The sequence below is a fragment of the Pteropus alecto genome, unplaced genomic scaffold (genome assembly GCF_000325575.1).
Source record: "Pteropus alecto unplaced genomic scaffold, ASM32557v1 scaffold177, whole genome shotgun sequence".
NCBI lineage: Eukaryota > Metazoa > Chordata > Mammalia > Chiroptera > Pteropodidae > Pteropus > Pteropus alecto.
This window is the reverse complement of record NW_006442207.1, coordinates 4,199,700-4,222,698: the sequence shown is the minus strand read 5'-3', so window position 1 is coordinate 4,222,698 and position 22,999 is coordinate 4,199,700. Positions and strand designations below refer to the sequence as shown.

At 32.8% G+C, this 22,999-nt stretch overlaps 1 protein-coding gene across 1 annotated transcript in view; it reads right to left on the bottom strand.

Annotated features, from left to right (window-relative positions):
* The window catches only part of CCDC186 (coiled-coil domain containing 186), a 43,135-nt gene that overhangs the window by 6,831 nt on the left and 13,305 nt on the right, over window positions 1-22,999 (bottom strand). Inside the window, exons 3-13 of the mRNA XM_006920845.3 lie at window positions 21,968-22,094; window positions 16,119-16,247; window positions 12,999-13,211; window positions 11,969-12,088; window positions 7,449-7,553; window positions 6,881-6,979; window positions 6,613-6,699; window positions 5,588-5,730; window positions 2,619-2,874; window positions 1,801-1,990; window positions 534-614 (exon numbers count right to left, since the gene is read on the bottom strand). Of these exons, the coding sequence (XP_006920907.1) occupies window positions 534-614; window positions 1,801-1,990; window positions 2,619-2,874; window positions 5,588-5,730; window positions 6,613-6,699; window positions 6,881-6,979; window positions 7,449-7,553; window positions 11,969-12,088; window positions 12,999-13,211; window positions 16,119-16,247; window positions 21,968-22,094 (1,550 nt within the window). The remainder of the gene's footprint in view (window positions 1-533; window positions 615-1,800; window positions 1,991-2,618; window positions 2,875-5,587; window positions 5,731-6,612; window positions 6,700-6,880; window positions 6,980-7,448; window positions 7,554-11,968; window positions 12,089-12,998; window positions 13,212-16,118; window positions 16,248-21,967; window positions 22,095-22,999) is intronic.

Sequence of the window (22,999 nt, the reverse complement as noted above, 5' to 3'; positions counted from 1 at the left end):
TCTAAAAATGATAAATACACTGATATTTTGCTAATTATAATTTTCATAATGTTACCAATCATAATTTCATAGACGCTATTCATTTCTGCTTTAGACTACAGGCATATTTACCACGAGAAAAGCTAATAGATTAATAAATACATAAGTGTATATATATAAAAAATCTGATATATAATCATAGCCATTTCATTAGTTCTCGGATGTTAAAAGTAAAAGAGAGATCATACTATAACACATCTCTCTATATGAATGAATACAAATCTGAATTTAAAAATTGAAGGGGAACTTGTTGCACAGAATAAAGAAGCAGGTAAGAAAAAAGGAGGTAGAGAAACAGACAACATGACAAACTTGTAACCTTGGGTAATAATTAGAACTTAAACATTTAACTGGAAATATTTTTTACAATATAATTATGTATAACTATCACTTTTTAAAATTCAAAATGAAAGAAAAGCATATTAATATATTTTACAATAAAAAATGCTCTTTCTCTTCATAAGCAATCATTAACTAAAACTAGTTATTTTTACCTGATGAACTAGAACGACTTCCCATGCTGCTGACTTCTTTATCGTAGCTTCCGTTCTCAACCTGATCTAATTTTCTTCGTGCTATAGAGAAAAAAGTGAGTACTTGTGACAATTATCATGACCATTTGCCTCCACTACCTCTGATTTTAATTGTAAAATCACTTAGGCCAAAATGGCAGAGATAGCAAGGAGAATTTCTTGAATACATATTTTAGACAGGAGGGCTGTAGGTATCATTTATAAAAAATGACAACTAGAAATGTGCAGGTCAAATACAAAATATATAGAAACAACATTATGATAATTGATACCGGTATCACTAAGGTGCACTGAGCATAATAACTTTTGGAGTCTTGAAAGATGTAGAAGAGTACCAGAAATCTCTACCCCCAAATTCTCTTTAATTATATCTATAAAAACAAACTGAGTTCTTATGGAAAATATCTGAATATATTTCTATTAAGAAAATGCTAAGTCTCTTTTACTTCTATATTCATCCTATTTTGACACGAATAAAGCAGAGGGGAATAGTAGAGAATAAGAAGTCAGAATGCAAATCTTATTCATCTTTGTGTCCAAGCACAGGGCATAGATTCCCAATAACTGTATGGATTTTTAAATCAAAGAAATCTGGGTTCCAGATCTGGTTGTTAATCATTATGTTTGGTTAATCTACATCTTTCTTGGGTCTCGGTTTCCTATAAAATAAAGGGTTAGGTCTCAACAATCTCTAAGTTAGAAGTCTCCAAGTTGGGGTGCAGGTACCCTAAATGCTGCCATAGACGCTGCACAAAACAATTCACAGATGTGTAGGCAGAAAATATCAGAACTTCTAATTTATACTTATAAATCTGATCTTTTAAAATTTCTATTTTCTTATTTTTTTCTAATACACATAAAATAGAGTAATACATGTTTAAAATTTATAAAGAAATACATATAAATTAGAGAACAAATACTTAAGTACCTTTTACTAACAGAAGTATGTGATCAAAAAAGTTTAGACGCTACTGCCCTAAAGTACTTTCCCAATTCTTACATTTTGTGGTTCTGAGAATAAATGTCCTTTAACATAAAGGATGCTACACATTATTCATGTAACTGCAAGAAGTTTAGCAATTTGGTTTATGAATATTAATACATTAAAAAGAACATAAGGCTCTAATCAATGTGGTGGAACCTAATGTAAAATATATATTTCTCTATAAATTCTAATAATTAAAAGAAACAAAAAATATTCAAGCCTGAGCATGGAAGAATTTCATACCTTGCTGAAGTTGCTTGGTAAGATCCTTGACACTAGAGGCATGCTTACGTCTTTGAGTTACTAATTCATCTTTCAATTCTTCGACCTGGGTACTCAGTGCTTTAACTTCTGTTTGTTTACAGGTGAGCTCAGCTTGCAGAGTCTGGACTTCCTCTTTTCTCAATTCTTCCTCTTTCAACAATCTACTTTCCTGAATATTAAACGAGATTAAAAAAACACGAATTTTAATAGGTGACTGTATGTTTCCATTATTTCTCATGGTTTAAAGCATTCAGAATACAAGGTCCTTGATAGTAGATCCTTCTATCATCACTCCTTACTAGGTTTTGTGTACTGAGCTCCTCTAATTCTTCATGCGGTAATGCAGGGGGATACATTAAATACATCTGCCATTCTATACATGCAAAACAATATGTGACACAGGTCTCTGTATTTTTAGACCAAAGTCCCAAATTATTTTTATAAGTAACTTGAAGGTGCTCTCATAACTTGTAAATATTAAACAATTTTTAAACTACAAAAATACAAAATTTAAAATACTTTTAAAATATATATAGTATTTCCAAATAAGAATGACAAAATTCTGGTTTTCTTATTTTCAAATGTGAAATACTTCTTCATAATTAGTTTAGGGAAAATTCTATTATAAATTACGTAAGTTGAAAGAAAAAATTAACAGTTATCACAGCATTTGAAATTATAAGAGTGCCAATAAAAGAGAGTTTAGATCAACTACCATTAGGTTTATGCCATTAGAGAAATTTAATTCGTGCTTCTTGCTATGTTGCTTTAAATGTTAAATGTACATTTATACTTACCAAATTAATATTTGTCTGTTTCATTTGCTCACATTGGCTTTGTAACTGACTTTCGCTACAGGAAAGTTTATCAAATTGTGACTGTAAAGAATTGGATTCAGACTGGAGTTGTGCATTCTTACTAGTGAGCTTTTCTGTAAATAGTAGTAGCTCAGATTCTCTTTTCCTACTGCCTTCGATGTCTTTTTGTAGGTCATTAATCAAAGAATTAAGACTTTCCACATCTTCTTTCAAATTTTCAATTTCTTGTTTACCTCTAAAAAACAAAGTTTATATTTAAGAAAAAATTAAACCATTAAAAGACATTAAATTAATGGTTTGGGAATTTTCATAGAATGATATGCTTTATAAAGGTACTTTTATTCATTCATCTAAATATTTATGAATGACTAATATATACTGGGAACTAAGAACTGGGAATATAAGTGAGTGGGACCGACGGTCAGAGCTTTTAGTCAAGCAGGAAAATTATATGAGCGTGATAAAACATTTTTGATGATGAAAGCACAGAGCGAGTCACCTAACCTAGTATGATGCTTGAACTAATAGTTAGAATAAAGGTTAGCAAACTTTTCCTGTAAAAGGCCCAGATAGTAAACAATTTAGGCCTCTGGGGGATATGGCCTTTTTTGTAACTGTTCAACTCTGCCACTGCAGTGTGCGAGCAGCCACAGACAACACATAAAGGAACGAGAGTGGCTATGTTTCCTGTGTTCCACAAAAAAAGGCAGTGGGCTGGATTTGGCTTGTAGGGCATAGTTTGCTAATTCTTGACCAAAAGGAAAAGTAGGAGTGAACAAGAGAACAAAATATGTTCCAGGTGGAGGAAATAATGTGCTCAAGTTGAGAAGGGAACAAGAAAATGGCTTCCTGTCGGTCTTCACAAATAGGTGTTCAATATTGATGAAGATAAGGATAAGCACTCTATCCCTAGCATTGAATACAGAGCTTGACACTTACAAGATGATCACTCGACATTAGTTAATCAACCACTGCTGGAACACAACAGTGAAAAAGTAGAAGGCATAGAGGGCGTAGCAAGGGACAGGTCACTAATGACCTTCTCAGCCATGTTAAGGCTTCTGAACTCACCGGGCAATCTTTGAGGCAATGAGAAATCATTGAAAGGTTTTGAGATTTCCTTTTTAAAAAGCTTGTGATGCTAACCACAGTGTGGGAAACATTAAAAGTAAGCAAAAACAAACAAAAACACCAGTTTAGAAGCTGTGGCAGTTTTCCAGACTAGAGTTAATAATGGCTTGGATAATGGTAGCAGCAGCGGGAATATAAAAAGTGGACTTAAAAGACATTAAAAAGTTAGCATTAATAACACTTTGTGAGTGGTTAGATGTATGAATATAAGGAGAGAAGAGCCAAGGTGACCCCCAGGTTCCTGGGTTGGAAAACCATGTGGATGCTACACTCATCGCTCTTCTCAGGAACATCAGAGAAGCAGATTTGTGGGTGGGATAGATGAATCTGCTTTGGACTTATTAAAGTTTGATACCTGTGTTGTCTGGAGCTCAGCAAAAAGGGCTGAAGGTAATGATTTGAAGGTCCTGTGGCATACTGTAAGAATAGATAGCATCACCCAGGGTTATAATAAAATAAGAACAAAAGAGAGTTTTATGACAGAATGAGAAGGCTGCCAAGGAGACTGAGAAAAAAGAGTGACCAGCAAGTGGGGAGGAACATCAAGAGAACATGATGAAACGAAGCCAAAGGCACGGCAAGAAAGATAATAGGCTCAGTGGTATTAATGCTGAAAATTCAAGCAAGGCTTAGCCTGAAGGAGTGTCTACTAGATTTAAGAAGGCATTAGCGGTTTTTAATGGAATGTTGGGGTAGAAACCAGAATGAAGTGGAGAGAAATAGAACAAAGAAGTGAAAAAATGAGGGACAAGTATGGATGATTCTGTAAAGATGTTTGGTTGTGAAGAAAAGGAGAAAGGTAGGGCAAGGTCATAGCAGTTTTGATGTTTTTAAGATATAATAATATTTAAATGTAGAAAGAAAAAAGTCAGTAGAAAAAGAAGGGTAAGAGATAAAGGATAAAGAAGGAATAATTAACAAAGACCCTGAGAAGGCAGGAGAGCATGGAGCCCACAGCTGAATAGAGAACAATTCGATTTAGAGAGAAACAGGAACATTTCTTCCCTAATAATAGAAGAAAAAGAAAAGAATGGTTGCAAATGCAGGCCAAGTTCATGGGACTGACGGCAAGAGGTTAAGAGAACTGTCAACTCATAGCTACTATTTTTTTCTGTGAAGTAAGAGATAATTGCCTGCCAAGAGTAAATGGGGTGAGAAGAACAGAAGTGTGAAGAAAGCAGTAAGATCTGGAATAGATGCTGAGCAGATGGGAGAGAAGGCTCTAAGGACATGTGGTAGGATTAGAGGTATACTATTATTCCCATTTGAGGTTGCTAACCATGAATTGATAGCAGCATCACTCTGGATGATGGTGATGATTTCTTTAGCCTGGGTATCAGTGGGGTATGAAAAGTATTTGGATTCAACCTGAATCCATGCTCTTCTAAGTAATGTCATGAGCAGAATTTAGCTAAATGGTTTTATAAGAAGCCAAGAAATAATTTCAGCTCCTGACCTCAAGCAACATATATGCAAAGATATAATACATATCTACCTTTTAGAAGAAAAACTAAGTACTGTGCAAAAGTTAACAGAATTTGAAAGCCAAGGAATGGATAAGGAAACTAAAATCCATTCTGTCTTATAAACTGCTACTGTCAATGTTTAGGGAATATAAACTTTGATTTTTAGAAGCCATAATGGGAACTTTAAAGAAAATCCAAAAAAGTTCTAATGAAGACAAGAATTTAAATTGTGTAGCTAGTAAAACTATAAAATTATTCCGTTTAATGAAATAATTGCATTTAAAAATAGAACCCTGAGTTAGAATTAAAAAACCTGTTGATTAGCATAAACAGAAGTTGCTCATTTTATACCTTTGATGCTGCTCCTGTATCTGATCCACGATTTTCACTTTGTCCAATAAATTCTGAATTTCAGCTTTTTGGCGATTAATAATTTCCTTATATTTTGATAATTCATCTTCTGTTCTTAATCGCTCATCTTCTAGACATTTCACCTATTACATAATCATAACCAAGTTAAACTACAAACAATATTTTCTTGTTCCTTAATAACTATTTCAGATAGTGGTTATATGCTAAGAATCTAAGCTTAATTCTAAAGCAGTATTAATTAATGTGAAGAAAACATAATGAGAAGTTAACGGTCCTGGGTTTCAGTCTCTGATTTCTACTCATTTAGGCATGGAAGTTTTAGTAAGTCACTTAATTTTTGCTGAATCTCCATTGCCTTACCTGAAAAGAGGATATACCTTCCTATCTACCTCAAAGAACTGTCATGGAGAACAAATAGAAGGATATGTGAAAAAAACTTTAAAAATTATTAAGTGATTGCAAATTCAAGATGGTTACATAAAAGCCTGTTTATAAATAAATGAATGATATACAATAATAAGATGTTTTACAATCATATTAAAAGGAATACTATTCTTACAAAAAAGGCAATAAACACTGGTAAGAATAGCTAGTTAGAAATTAAAACTGTATACAAGACTATTAAGTATACCCAGAAGAAATATAAAGTCTTTCTGTTATTTTCTTATACTCACAGTTCTTAAGTCAAATTAATCTTACCAATTAATTTGACAATAAGTGCCTTTGGATCAGCGGCCCAAGGATAAGTTATAGATACAGCGAATGTGTAATAAAACGGGATTGTTTGGCAAATACTTCAAAGGGACCGAAGTGGGAGACATTTTCATTTCAACAATAGTTAATTTTATTGCTAATGAACTGATATTATACTCATGAGTTCTTTTACTTTGGAAAGCAAATAGTAAATAATAAATATCCTTTCCCCAACATTTCAAAAATCAGAATGAGTCCAAAATTAAAAATATTTATCCTTCCTCTTGAGTCATGACTAAAAATTTAATTACCTTTGTCCTCAGGGTTCGTAGCTCATCCATGCCCTCCTTAAATGTCCTCTTCAGATCTTCTAGTTCCTTTATTTTGGCATGATGCATCTTTTAAAAAGTTTAAAAGAAACCATAAATCATTATGTACTAAACTATATCTCAAATTTATTGCCAGCTCCTCCCAAAAGGTCTTAAAAGTAGATGACAATAAATACTTGGCATTTCTCTCCTTTTGTATTTATTACACAATATATATTATCTAGGGTATACATAAAACAAAACTACTCACTTCTAGCTGGTCAGATTTTTCTTGCATTTGTTTTTCAAGTTCTCCTTTAGTGACTCTAAGCTTGGCATCAAGCTCATTTGATTTAATTTCTTCTGACTCCTAATAGAAAGGAAATGAAAAAGGTATGAGTTAATTCTTAAAGTTTTATACTTTGAAAAGTGAAGAAGGCTTTGGCAATTAAGCTTACTAATTGAGAAATACAAAGCTTATGTATTTAAAAATGATGACTGCACTGAAATATTTAAAATGTCAATTTTGCATGAACAAGAATAGCATACTTAAGATATATAACATAATAAAGAGTGGTTTTCTTTTTAAGTTATACATTTCCTTGTACTCTTCATTCTTCTGGCATTTTCTAGTGTTTTTATTTGGTTAAAAACTTTCTAATAACTTCTCTACTTAAGCTACAAGTGTTTTAACATAAGGAATAGCCTGTATTTTATTTAACTGCCCTACCAAATACATTATACGCTTCAAATGTTACAGATACAAAAAGTTAACAAAAAAAAAGAGTACTGATATTTGGCATAATTTGCTACTAATCTACCTGAAAAGTTAGGCATACCTGGTATGTTTTTATCATATCCTGACAATTTTTTCGTATCTGGTCTGCTTCTTCCTTTGCTTGAGTTAACTTTGTTGTTGTCTCTTTGAGTTTATCTTTGGTTTCCTGCATTGACAAAAAGACAGTGACACACTTTGGCACAACGATGTGATGAATGGTAAGAACAATGACCAGAGAATGGAAAGTTCTTGTCTCAGCACTGCCACTGAGGGGTCGAATAACTGAAACCCATTAAATAAAGTTAAGTTTGATAGGGTTTTTCAGCAAATCATGTGAATTTACTAACTAATCTGATATGACAAGAAGAGCAAATACTAAATAGTTCTTTGCACACACACATAAAAGACAATTCTTTGGTTTATGGCCATGATATCTAGTCAAAAACTGCTTTTATAGATTCATTCTGCAATTTGGTTTCTGTTCCAAACCACTCTAAAACAGCAATTCTGAAGGTTTACAGGGATTACTCTCTCAGCAAATTCAATGACTTTCATTTTCTCATCCCTTATTCTTGACTTTGCTCCAGTTCTGACCTCTCCTGACCCTGAATATCCTTCCTGTTTCCATTACAACACAGTATACTCCTGTTTTGTCCCTTTTTGTTGTTGCTTTGTCTCCTTGACTGGATTTTTACTTCCTGTGGTGTTTTCCAAGATACAGCCCTGTCCTGCGGCTCTTTCTCCAAATTCCTTCAGTGTACCATCCAGTCCCATGGTTTTGGCTAATATGTGGATTTCAAATGAGAATCATCTCCTCCAAGTAGCTTCCCTTCAGAAACGGGTAAATGCTGCTATTCTGCCTTCCCATCGATAGAATCCATGGCATTCGTAGATTATAACAACTGACACAATGGGCTGTACGTGTCTTCTCCGATTGAGGATACAGCTTCTCGGCAGCACCTAGCTCAGTACTTACCACATATTAATGCTTCAAGTTGTATCTGCTGAATTAATAAAGGAATACCTAATATAAACCTTCTGCTCTAGTTAGGGTGGTCTTCCCAAATAGCAAATACTCATTTCACTTTTTTCTTGTTGTTCCTCCACTTGGAATGCCTTTCCCTTCATCTCTGAACCTTTTAAACTTCATCAATCCTTCACACACTGCTTCTTGTATATCATTGTTTTTGTATAAATATACCATACAATTAAGCTCTGAATTATGTACTTTCAGCTGCTGGTCTTTTAATAATAATTTGACTTATATAAAAACTCAGTATCACTTTTAAAATATAAACATTTGGAGACTTTTTCAAATACTGTTCTTTTTTTTTTTTAATATTTAGAATATTACTTCTACAAGAGGACAGAGAGGAACTTTGTTTTTTGTTTTTTTTTTCCCCTCAAATTCTATATCATCAACTGAATCTGGCACATAGTAGCTACTCACTTAATTCACTCAAAAATTAGCAATTGAGAGATTCCTATATGCCAAAAATATTTATTAAATAATTGAATAAAAAAAAAGTAAGAATCACATTAAATGTGTTTTGGTCAAGGTATTAACTGTTTCATTCATTCAATATTCACTGAGCACCTACTATGTACCAGGCACATAAGTAAAAATATGTTATATTATATATAACATATATATATAGTATGTCATATATTATATTATATAGCGACAAGTACTAAGGAGAGAAAATAAAGACACGAGAAAGTTTGGAGGAGGTGATGAAAATTCAGAAAGAGCGGCCTGAGAAAGTCCCATTGAGAAGGTGATAGATGAGTAAAGACTCGAAAGGACTGAGCAAGATTTGCTAAGGGACTGGATATGATGACTGAGAAAACTCAAGAATAAATCTAAAGGTTTTGGCCTGAGCAACTAAAAGGATGGACTGCCATTTGTTGAGATGGGAAAGCAAGGTAGGGAAGGGGCATGTTATCCACCTAATTTAAACTTGTTGAGTTTAAGATGCCGATGAACCATCCAAGATGTCAGATGTCAAGTAGCTACTTTAATATATAAACATGGAATTCTGAGTAAAAGTTCTAAATCTGGGAGTCACTAGCATACAGTTTTCTATTGCTATGTTTTCATATATGTTTTTCAAGTTCACTAGTCTTGTCTTCGAGAGTGTCAAATCTGTTCATTCCATCAGTGTATTTTCTGTCTCAGACGTTATATCAGTTTGGCCTTTTTAAATATCTCCCATGTCTCTCCTTAACATACTTATACTTTTATCTATCTTCCCAAATATAGGGCATATGTGTGTGTGTGTATAAACTTTTTAATATCCTTATCTACTAATTCATCCATGTGATTTCTGGCTTTATTTCTATTGATTGAGTCTATACTTCCCTGCTTTTCGTGTCAGGTAATTTTTTATTGGATACTAGATATTGTGAATTTTATGTTCTTAAATCTTGGAGATATTTGTACTCACTTAAATATTTTTGGGCTTTGTTCTGGGGCATAGTTAAGTTATTCAAAACAATGTGATTTGAGGCTTTTTTCTACGGCTTTATTAGGTGGGTTCATAACAGACTTTAGTCTAAGGCTTAAGAGTCCCCAGTGCTGAATCAACACCCTTCTGAGGACCACTAGATGCCCTGTGTTGAGGACTTTCCTTTGGCTGATGGAAACATGAACAATTCTTAGCTGTGTGTAAGCTGCTTTAGAAACTGCTGTCTCTACTCCTTTCTGTTCTTTCTCCATCTCTGTAGTGTTCTCACACACATATAATGATCAGCAGTGAGCTGAAGAACTGAGAGGAATACAATGCAGATCTCCATACCTTTCTCTTCTCTGGTGCTCTGCACTGGTCCCCATACATCAAACTCTGTCTCCTCAACTCAGGAAGACTGTTGGGCTCTGTTTGGGTTCCTCTCCTGAGAACTCCAGGTATTACATCTCGTTTATTTCCCTTCTCTCAGAGATCACTGTCCTATGCTGCCTGTGTTATCCCAGGTCTAAGATTCTTTGTTTCATATATTTTGTTCTTTATTTTTAAGGTGGGCGAGACCTTGGACCCTGTTACTCCGTAATGCAATAGAATATAGTTACAGAATAGAAGAGTTATAGAAAAGAACACAGAATATAGTTTTACTAAGTGAGATAACAGCAAAGCTAATTAAAAGTGAGCCTGGGTTTCTAATTAGTGAACCTTATGAGTAAATAAACCACTTAAGAATGAGGCTATCATTGACAAATGATAATCTGGGAGAAGAGCATAGTAAAGTAAGTGGTGGAGTCTTGCCGAAGGGCTGCATCGTAAAATATACCATCCCCTAGTCGCACATTAGGTCTGCAGTATATTACAGTCTGGTACTTCCTGCTGCTCTAGACTCTGTCTTGACACCCAAGACTCCACTACTTTAATTTTCTCTGAAGCAAAAATGTCTGGCAAGTACCCAGCACAGTCAAACCATGTTCTATAAAGATCTACTGCCACCTCCACCAGCCATATCTATGCTCCAGTGAGATTATATTATCCTACAGTTTTCTCAGATAATACTCTACACAAATATCCAAAAGTTATTAACAGTTTTACTGACTTTATTATTTTTCCCCCCTCTTTAATCCCCCCGCATCGCTTCTGCCCTTGACCTATGGATGTTGCTGTTTCCCCTTAAGAACTGGATCTCTGAAGGTGCGGCATCTCCTCCCACAAGTTTGCGGGATGCACCCGGGGCCTGGCCCACCAGGACCTGGCCCCCGCAGCGTATTCAGGGGGCCTGGCATACCGGGGTATGGTCCATGGCTCCACTTGGGGCGTGAACCCAGGACCTTCTGCGTGTAAAGCAGACGTGCTAACCACTACACTATGGAGCCACCCGCTTCTATCAACTTTAGAATTATTTAGTGAGATAACTCATGATTATGGTTTTGAACAATATCATTAAGCCTATTTTTGAAAACTTGGAAATTACTGCCGTAACAGTGTTCTTTTATCTGTCATATTTTAGAGTTGTTCTTTTATTTCACATTCTGTCATCTTCGGATTTTTATTACCTGTAATACTACTTCAGTTAGTGCTTAAAATTATGGCATCAGGAATCAGCCTTTATAATCATTCTTCATTATAGTAAGTTTTTGGTAAAATGATATTCATAAGTAGGCACAATACCAATGGAATTATATTCATAATACACATTTAACTTATTCTAAAAATCTTTATATTACCTTTGTATTTAAATAAGAATTTATATTTCTTGATTAGAAGACTCCTAGCATCAGTGGTATTTTAAAAATTTCCCAGAGTATACTTTCAATTTTTATAACCTATAGATTCTCCTCTTCCTCTCAAATTTCTGACAATGTTTAATATAAAGTAATACCAAAAAATGCTTAAAGAACAAAATCAATTTGGAGGTTGTAAACAATGAATGATAAAATTTAACATTCTACCCAATTTAATATGTAAATTATATGAGAAAATATCTTTTCATAATCACCAAATATTCAGGCCCAATCTATCGTATAGGAGTCACTAAATTAAGTTTTATGCCTCATTAACTAGTACTTCATTTGCTCTTAAAAATGATTCTAATAACTTTCCATTGCATTATATTACTCACCTTGTGTGAATCCATTTCTGCTTTTAATTTGTTTTGTGCCCATTTTACTTTAATGATGTGAGAGCTGATATCTTCCTTTAATTTGTCTATTTCTTTGATGAGTCTAGAAGTTTCACCTTCCTAAAATAATATCACTAGGTCACATTTTTTATTCGACAATCAACCAAATATTTGTGTATCTTTTATACTTTCTCAAAATAATTAATGCAATAACACTATAATTCAGAAGCTGGCACATTATGGACTATGAGCTATAAAACTGATTTAAAGGGCATATAATAAGAGCAGAGTAAAATCCTATATCCAATTAACAAACATAATTAACATATATATATTTTAACCAACTAGGTATGTTACAAGTACAAGCATATCTTTAAGATTCTTCTTAACCAGCTGGCTTTAAGATAAAATACGAAATTAAACTGATTTTTGCCAGAATTCCTGAGAACAATGACAACATTCCTGATCTAAAAGTTAATTAATAACAAATAACATTCATCATCAAGAAATGCTAATCTACTGGAAACAAGACCATGTCATGAGGCTGCAACTTAATGCAAGGGCTCTGAATAGCTCAGTAATGGAATCTCCTTAGACAGCATCTAAGAACATGCTTTTTTCCAAAAAAAAAAATATAAATTCTATTCTATGATGAGTGTTACATTAAGATTCTGATTAACTTATTAAACTATGCACGTTTTGACACTACTAAGTATATATTTTGCCAAAATAAATTCTTTTGAGCACAAACTCATTTCTTCAACATAGACTTAATAAAAAAGCTTTTTAAAAGATCTATCAAGAAAAAGTTATCTCATAAACAACATGTGTCAATTTCTCATCTTTTCCCAGCAAACATTTTTTGTAGACAAGTAACAAGAAACCAGAATTACTAAAGCACACATATTCTAAGAAGGTAAACTAAACAACTTTATGTTTAATAGCGGTTTACTCACATTAAGTTATGACTGATTAAACAAGAAAAAGCAAACAATAAATTTCAAATAAGGTACAATAGCACAAATTCTACCTTTGTTTCGTAGAGCTGGTGCAATCGTCCTTTCTCCTGAGAAAGCTGCTTAATTTTGTTAGTGTTTTTCTCAGATTCTTTATTTGCATCTCTAAGTTTTCTCTCAAGTATCTCTTTCTCCTTTCGAAGGTCTAAAGATTCCTTCTCACCTCTTACATACTTCATTACCATTGCTTCTTTTTCTTGGCGAGCCTCTTCACATTTCTTGTTGGCCTTTGAAAAAATAGCTAGCATTAATGAAAAATATTTTTCAAATAAAAATAAAAATAAGTGTGATTTTTCTGTGATATTACCGATGTATTTTTTGGTCTTTGAACATTCCCAGGACCTGTGTCATGAAATTTTAAAAAGGAAAGGAAAAAGTCATAATTGTAGAGAAACAATACAATAAACAAATTATTATCACTAACATTTACTTTTACCTTTTCCTATTCCTTTTACTTTGGCTGATATGGTTGCTATTTTCTGTTTACTCCTCCAGATCCACTTTCCCACTATTTCCCATCCACCCTGTGCTCCAGAGAGATGACCTTCAGATACTATATCAATAAGTTTCCTTGCCTTCATACTTGCAGTTGAGTTCAACCAACAGGAGGCACTAGCCAAGAGATCAGGAGCATAGGCAGAGAGTGAGATCTGGCTCCTCCAGAGTCACCACAAGTTGGCCAAAGGCCACTGCTCCTGTCAGCTGTCCTCTTTATACAACTACCTTCTCTGAGTTGTACTCCCTGTGCCCGCTCTCCTATTCATTTAGCCCAAAGAGTGATAATGGCTCCCCCAGCAGCCCCAGGATCCTTCGTTTTCCCTTGCTGGGCAACCTAAACCTTGCCCGTACCATTGTAAAGAGTGCTTCTATTAAGTCCTCCTCAAATCACTTTCTGTTCTCTGCCAGGACCCTTACTACATGGCTAACAATTTCTAAAATCTATAACCTTAGCTCCCTTGCAAAAAGTAACAATATACTAATAAATAATCATTTGATTTCCTAAATATGAAAAGCTTTCTAAAGCATTTTGCACTTAGCAAGAAATATCGAATTAGATTAAGTGTGACATCTCTATAATCATTTAAAATTCCTTATTCGTGTAAACTGGTACTCCACAGTCTGAAATTTTATACATTAAAAACTTCTCCACATAGCTTTTCATTTAAGTAAATTCACGGTTTGCAAATATGACGGAGCACATATTTATTTTATAGAAGATGGAACCTCAAGCTTTAGGGATTTTCAATCGCATCTAGTGATAAACGCCAACTGATACTATAACTGAATTGAAGAAGGTACAATGTCTGGAGAATATAGGAAAAGTTCCTATGCTCTGATGAAAAGTGACTGAAGAGTTTCATGAAGTTCTGGTAGAGCTGATAAGCACATTTAATAAACACTCGAAATACTATACATATATGTGTAAGAACTTTTTTAATCATCCAATTGGGATTTTTTTCCTCCCACTGAAATAGCCTAATTTTCAAGAGAAATTAAGGAATAGGGATTTCAGAGATTTGACAAGGTGCTGTGGACAAAACTTGAGAAAACTGTGCTGAAATTAGCTAACAGAATTAGATTCGTAGATGACTGAGTAACTGTACTTAGAAAAAGTCTATTAATAGTAATGTCAACTTTAAAAGCAGTTCTCTCACGATAACTTAATGCTCAGGTAATGTATTAGGTTTGAGAAATACAAAGAAAAATAAATCATGGCTTCTGTCCTGGAAGAGCTCTCTACCTAGTAAGAACGACAGATATACAAATGTTATAATACAATATAATTTCTAGTGGATGAATGTACAAAGGTCTTTGAAAACACAAAAATAGTAACTTTCCCTGAGAGGAGTTGGCATAAAGGGTGAAAGATGGTATACTTTAAAACTATGTGCTATCTATACTTGAGCTAGACATTGAAGTTTAAGTAGGATTCAACAGAATAGGAGTAGTTAGTCAAGGAAAGGAATTCAAAGTAGAGTGATTATCCTGTGTGAATGCTTAAAAGTATAAAATAGCGTGATATATTTAGAGGCTATCCAGTCATTTTGTAGGGTTTAAATTTGACCTGCAGGTTAGAGTGGGAAGGAAGTAGTTATAAAACAAAGAGAGGTAGAGACTAGATTGAAAGGTAGAAGGGCTTCCCTTGTCATGCTAATGATCTGAAATTTTATCCTATAGGCAATGGGAAACCAAAGAAAGATTTATAAACCAGAAGCTTTTATTAAATATGTGTTTTAATAAGATACTGGTGGCAGCATGGATGCTTCATTGAAGTTGAGAAACAAGAAGCAGAAAAAACAAAACAAAACAGGAAAAAAGACCATTCTAATAGTTAAGGGAAAATAGATGAGCTTCTTGAAAACAGCAGGGAACGTGCACCAGAATGTCCTATTACTCAAGAGTCATCTGTGGATAAGTTGTAAAGGAATAAACTGGGGTGCTAAAAGTTCACATTTCCAGGTCCTAATCCAGATAATGGCAGTACCTACTTCATTATTGGGACTATTAAACAAGTTAACATGGTAACTCCTATTAAAGCTTCTATAGAAAGTCAGTCCACTTATAAGCACAAATAAAGGAAGAGGAGCCAGTAAGTCTTTGGACTTGAACAGTTTCAGATGTTTATTTTTGACTTGGATGAAGTTAAAGTATGAATAAGATAATCAATGAGATTCAATAACCAGCTAAAATGATAAGGTACATGAAGTAGAGGGAAAAATTTATAAAAGAAATATGTACAGTAAAATTCCAATCAAGTAGGGGGAAAAATATATGAATATGTACACATAAGCATGTGTGACTGATATATGCATATGTGGTAAGATACAAAACCAAAATATCGATAATTAGCAATGGAAAAAGGAATGTGATGTAGAGGGATTAGGGTCAGGAAGGGAGAAGTACAGATATGTGGACTTTCATTTTTTTACTCTATATATTTCCTTAATTTATTATATTATTTTTTGTAGGTAGCACATATTTACATTTGCTTTAGTATTTTTAAAAAGGTTAATTTTTATATAAATAAAATTGTCTATTCCTAATACATCGCTGATGTCCAAAATCAAAGAGAATTAGTTTACTTTAATAAAAAAGAGTCCTCAGAAAGTTAACGATGATGACTTGAAAAATACCTGTTCCATCCGATGGGCCACCTCTTTGTGTAATTGCTGAATTGCATTTTTTGCTGCAGTGTCTTGAGCTATTAGTGTATCTTTGGAAGCTTTAACTTCTTTATTAAGTTCCTCTATTCTTGATTCTAACTGTAAAGAAAATTATTTCCAGATTATTTTTATAGCTATACCAAACAGACCACCGATACTTCAATTAAACAATGGAAATGAACATAAGGAATATAATGAATATACTTCAACCATAGAAATCAAAAGTAAATGATAGCAATGTTTCTGTATCTCATTAGAATTAAGTTAGTATAAATCTAAAGCAGATTCTGATAAGATGGATGGTTAAGTTCTAGAGTAATTACTAAGAAAGTAACTCAAAATAATACAGTGAAAATATCATGAAAAAAATTAAATGTTACATATTCAGTTAATGCAAAAGAAAAGCAGTAAAGGAGGAACAGCTGAACAAAATAGACATGAGACATATTAAAAAATGGTAGACATAAATCCAACTATCAATAAAAACACTAAATGAGAAACTAAATAATCATATCTAAAGGCAGAGACTGTCAGACTGGAATAAAAATCAAGGTTCAACGCTATGCTGTCTACAGGAGATGCTTTAGATTTAAAGATATAAATAAACTGAAAGCAAAAGGATGGGAAAAAATATATCATGCAAATCATAAGAAAGTAGCAGTGGCTATACAGATATTAGACAAAATAGGTTAAAATAAAAAAAAGTTACTAGAGATAAAATCTGAGGGACATTTCATAATGATAAAAGATCAATCCAGCAGAAAGATATGACAATTATAAATATACATGCACCTAGTAACATAGCACCAACATACATGAAGCAAAAACTGACTGAAATGAAGGAGGAAATATATAATTCAATAATAGTTGGATACTTCAATACCTCACTTCCAATAACAAATCTAGACAAAAGGTTAACAAGGAAATAGAAGATCTGAATAAAACTATGAAATAACTAAATCAAACATATCTATCTATACAACATTCCACCGAGCAACAGCAGAATATAGTTTCATGAGGTGCACACAGAATATTCTCTGGGATAGAATAAGCTAGGTCATAAGTCAAATCTCGATAAATTTAAATTATTGAAATCATATATCTTTTCCAACCATAACAGAATAAATTAGAACTCAATAACAGAGAAAGAAATTTGGAAAAATTCACAAATATATAAAAATTAACCAAAATAACCAATGGGAGAAATCACAAGGGAAATTAGAAAATACTAGGTAATGAATGATAATAAAGACACAACATACTAAAATATAGGAACATCTAAAGCAGTGCTCAGAGGGAAACTGATAGTTATAAACACTTATCTGAAAAAATAAGATAGATCTAAAAAAATATAACCTAAACTTCATCTTAAGACACTGGAAAAAGAAGAGCAAAAGAAGCCTAAAGCCAATAAGAATTAATAATGATTAGAGAGAAAATTAATGAAACAGATAATAGAAAAATACAGAAAAATCAACAAAACAAAAAATAACTTTCTGAAAAAAATCAACAGAATTGACAAACCTTTAGCTAGACTGATCACTAGAATCTAAATGAAAGAGAGGCATAGAGTTTACAGAAATAAAAAGAATTATAAATATTATGAACAATTTAACTTAGATGAAATTAACAATTTCTAGTAAAACTGACTAGAGTAGAAAATCTGAATAGACCTATAGTAAGTAAAGATATTGAATTAGTAATCAAAAAATAGAAAACTTACACACAAAGAAAAATTCAGGTCCAAGGAACAATACAGGCAAATTCTACCAAACATTTAAATACCATTCTTCACAAACTCTTCCCCTCAAAAAGAAGAAACATTTCTCAACTCATTCTGTTAGGTCAGTACTACCCTGACACCAAAACCAGACAAAGACATCACAAGAAAAGAAAGCTGCAAGACCACGATTTCTTATGACTATAGATGGAAAAATTATCAACAAACCAATCCTGCAATATATAAAAAGATTTATGCACCATGACCAAAAGGGATTTTATACTTATAAGGTTAAGCTGGCTTAATATCCAAAAATCAATTAATTTAATATACCATATCGATAGAGCAAAAACTACATGACCATCTCAGTAGATGCATAAAAAACATTTGATAAAATTCAACACTCTTTTGAATAAAAACACTCAACAAATTACAAATAAAAAAGGAACTTCTTCAACCTGATAAAGAGCATCGGTGAAAAACCCACAGCTACTATAGTATTTTAATGGTGGAAAACTGAATACTTTCTCTCTAAGATTAGAAATAACAATAACCACTCTTGCCACCTCTATTTGACATGGTATTGAAGGGCCCAGCCAGAGAGCAACCAGGTAGGAAATGAAATAAAAAGCACCCAGATCAGAAAGAAAAATGTAAAACTCTCTATTGGCAAGATGACATGATCTTGTAAATAAAAAATCCTAAGAAATTCACGCAAAAAATTTTAAATAAACGAATTTAGTAAAGTTACAAAATATAATAAAATCAATTGTTCTTGTACACTTACATCAACAATCTGAAAATGACATTAAGAAAACAATTATTTTATAATAGCATCAAAAAGAATAAATTATCTAAGAATAAACTTAACAAAAGTGCAAAATCTACACTCTTAAAACTCCAAAAGACTGTTGAAAGAAATTAAAGATCTAAATAAATAGAAAGACAACCCAAGTTTGTAAATGGAAAGACTTGCTATTTTTAAGATGGTAATAATACTAACCTAATGAATCTATAGATTCAATATAATCTGTGACAAAAACCCAGTTGGCTTCACTGTAAAATGCAAGCTAATAATAAAATTCATATGAAAATACAAGGAACTGAGACTAGCCAATCTTGAAAAACAAAATGTGAGGAGTCACTTCCCAATTTCAAAAATTACTGCAGAACAACAGGAATCAGGACAGTGTGGAACTGGCATAATGACAGACATAGAAATCAACGAAACAGAACTGAGAGTCTAGAAATAAACCCATATATCAACTGATTTTCAAAAACAATACTAAGACCATTCAACAGAGGAAGAACAGTCTTTTTAATAAATGGTTCTGGGACAACTGGATAACCATATACAGAAGAATGAAATTGGAACCTTATATCATACTATATACAAAAATTAACTCAAATTGAGACTAAAATATAAAGCCAAATGATAAAACTCTTAGAGGAAAACATAGGGATAAAACTTCACGATCTTGGATTTGGCAATGGAGTCTTGCATATAACACCAATTGCACAAGCAATAAAAGAAAAAATAGATAAATTAGATATCATCAAAATTTAAAACTGTGCTTCAAAGTACACTATCAAGAAAACACAATCCACGGAATGGTAAAACATATTTGCAAATCATATATCTGATAAAGGTTTATAGTTAAGAATATAAAAATAACTATCACAACTCAACAATTAAAAAAAATCTAATTTCTGGATAAATATCTATCTAAGATATACAAATGGCCAATAAGCACAGGAAAAGATGTTCGACTTCATTGGTCATTAAGAAAATGCAAATCAAAACCATGACATACCACTTCATACCCATTAGGATGGCTATAATCAAGAAGTCCAATAATAAAAAGTGTTGGACTAGGGTGTGGAGAAATTGGAACCCTCATACACTGCTGGTGGAAATATAAAGCGGTGCAGCCACTTTAGCTCTTCAAAAAGTTAAAACAGAATTATCATTTGACTCAACAATTCTACTCCTAGGTATACTCCCAAAGAAATGAAAGCATATGTCCACACAAAAACTTGTACATGAATGTTCATAGCAGCATTATTAATAGCTACATGGTGGAAACAACCCCAGTATCCATCAACTGAGGAAAGAATAAACAAAATGTTGCATATCTATACAATGGAATATTATTTAGACTTTAAAAGAAATGAAATACTGATACATCCTACAACAAAAATGAATCTTAAAAATACGCTAAATGCAAAGAAGCCTGACACAAAAAGGCCACATATTACATGATTTCATTTATAAAAAATGTTCAGAATAGGCAGATAGATAGAGACCGAAAGTAGATAAGTTAGTTGTTCCCTAGGGCTGAAGGGAAGAAGAGGAGAGGGTTGGAGAGAAATGAGAAGTGACTACTAATGGGTTCAGGCTTTCTTTTTGGGGGATAAAATATCCTAAAATTGTAATAAACATTACACAACTAAATACCATTGAATTGGACATTCGAAATGAGATGAATTATATGGTATATGAATATCTCAACAAAGCTGTAAAAAAATCCCTAAATGTTAGCTTATAGTACACGTGTACTAATTTTCCTTATGACAAAATTATCTAGAGCAACACTGTCCAATTGAAATACGAGTCACATGGATAATTTAAATGTTCTGGTAGCCACATTTTAAAAGGCACAAATAAATATGAAATGTTTTATTAAACCCAATATATTAAAAATACCACTTCGATACACAATCAACATAAAAAGTGGAGCTGTTTTACTTTTTTTGGTAATAAGTCTTCAAAATTAAGTGTGCATTTTATACTTACAGCACCTTATAATTTGGACTAGACACCTTTCGAGTGCTCAATAGCTATATGTGGCTAGTGGCTGTCATATTAAATGGTGCAGATTTGGAGATAAAATTAAAGAAGAAAATCCTGCTATACTGGCTAGCAAAAGAAAGATGAATCCAATTTTCTCTTTTAAAAAGACATAACCACTGACAAGCCTGTGAAAAGAACAGCTCTTAGTCTCTCCCATCTATTCAGTTTGAAGTGGCTGATCACTAGCAGTGATACGCCTACTGAAATACAGATTCAGCCTATTATTAAGGTTTTCTCACACTTTAAAATTCTAAGTTTTGTTTATATGTATGTGGTGGCCCTATAGCACATAACAATCAGGAATAAATATGTAAAATTTTACAAATAGTCACTTTCCAACTATGTAAAGGTGCATTAAGTATAAACATACCAAGGCATGAGCAGGCGAAACTTGGTCTAATTTTTTATTATAGATTACTTACTGTTTACTGTTATTTTCATTATATAGCTTTCTGTGAAAGATACCAGTCTGAATATTCACTTTATTGATCCATGTATCACAGTGGGAGGGGAGGGGAAGAGAGAAAAGGCTAGGGAAGCCACCTAGCCAGATAATCTGAAATAGGAGAGCCAGTCTCCCCAGTATAGTTCACAAAGTACTATATTGGAATCATATTAAACTATAAGCTTAAAAATATTCTGACAGTTATAAATATTCTGATGTTTGTTTCTGACTTAAATGGGTAAAAAGGTCTATTTTACTGCCAAATCAAATTGTATTTTCTTCTCAGATTTGTTACATACAGAATATAGTCACATATAGCATATAAAAATGTAAATTTACATAAAAGAAAAAATCAGGCTACAATTCCCACTTCATAAGAGAATGCTTTATATACCAAGCAATCCTCTGCATTTAAAATATAATTTAACTTACAGAACTTCAACTTATATAAAAATTTTCAAGAATGTATTTATTTTATAAAATATAGTCCTTTTTTAAATTAAAAAAGATTTTTCAATTACAGTTGACATACAATATTATATTAGTTTCAGGTATACAACATGGTGATTAGACATTTATATAACTTATGAAATGATCACCTCGATAAGTCTAGTACCCAACTGACACCATATTCAGTTATTACAGTATTAATGGCTATATTCTCTTTGCTGTATCTTACATCCCCATGACTGTTTTATAACTGGCACCTCTTAATCTCTTTACCTATTTCACTCATCTATCCAACCCCGCTCCCATCTGGCAACCTGAAATACAGTTTTTAAAAAGACTGTCTTTTTTACCTGTTTAATTGTGTTCATATGCTGCTTTTCCGTTTCTGTTCTTTTTTTTAGTTCTTCTCTTAAATTGTCTTTTTCTGAACAAATGTCTAAGATGAGCTCCTGATGCTTTTTATTTTCTTTAATTAACCTAAATATACAAAGGGCAGTATAAGTAAAACAATTTTAAAAAGAGATGTGGAATATAATGTTTGCAGATTAGATTATAGATATTTATGATTAATAAATTCACATTCCTAAGTAATCCTTTTGTAATGATACATTCTACTTTGCAATACATTCTTCTGCCAGTCTAAGTATTAACTTTTTTTGACAAATTTGTATATTTCAAATCAAGTGAAATATAATCGGGTTAAAAAAACCATACTCTTTTATGTCTTTGGGCATCTCAGTTATGCACTTCATCCCTTCAGCACTTGAATCCCTTCAGATCAGTTAGTAGTTCTCAACCAGGGGCAATTCTACTCCTCCAGGCATTTGTCTGGATACATTTCTGGTTGCCACAAAAGGGGTGGGCGTTACTACTGGCCTCTTGTGGGTGCAGGCCAGGAATGCTACTAAACATCCTTCAACAGATAGGACAGCACACCAACAACAAAGAATGACCTGCTCCCACATGCCAATAGTGCTGAGGTTAAGAAATCCTGCTTTAGATTTTAAGGATATTTAAATGATATTCTAATAGAGAAGAGTAGCCAATGCAAAATAAAAGTTTAAACAGAAGTTTCATTTTCAGTACTCTAGAAAAATATAAACAAAATCTTAAAAATTACCTGCAAAGTACTTAGAACTATAAGATACCTAAGAAGGTTAACAGCTGATATTTTAAGATTAACAGCTATTACTTAACATTCATTGCACAATTACTACTTGCTAAGTTTAAGTGCATTATTTCATTTAACATTCAAGTCTATGAAATTAATATCTATGAATTATTACGTTTTGTGAATAAAAAAACTGAAGCCTAGAATTTGTTCTAGGTCATTCAGTTAGTAAGTGGATGAACTGAGATTTAGACCCAAGTCTACTTCCATA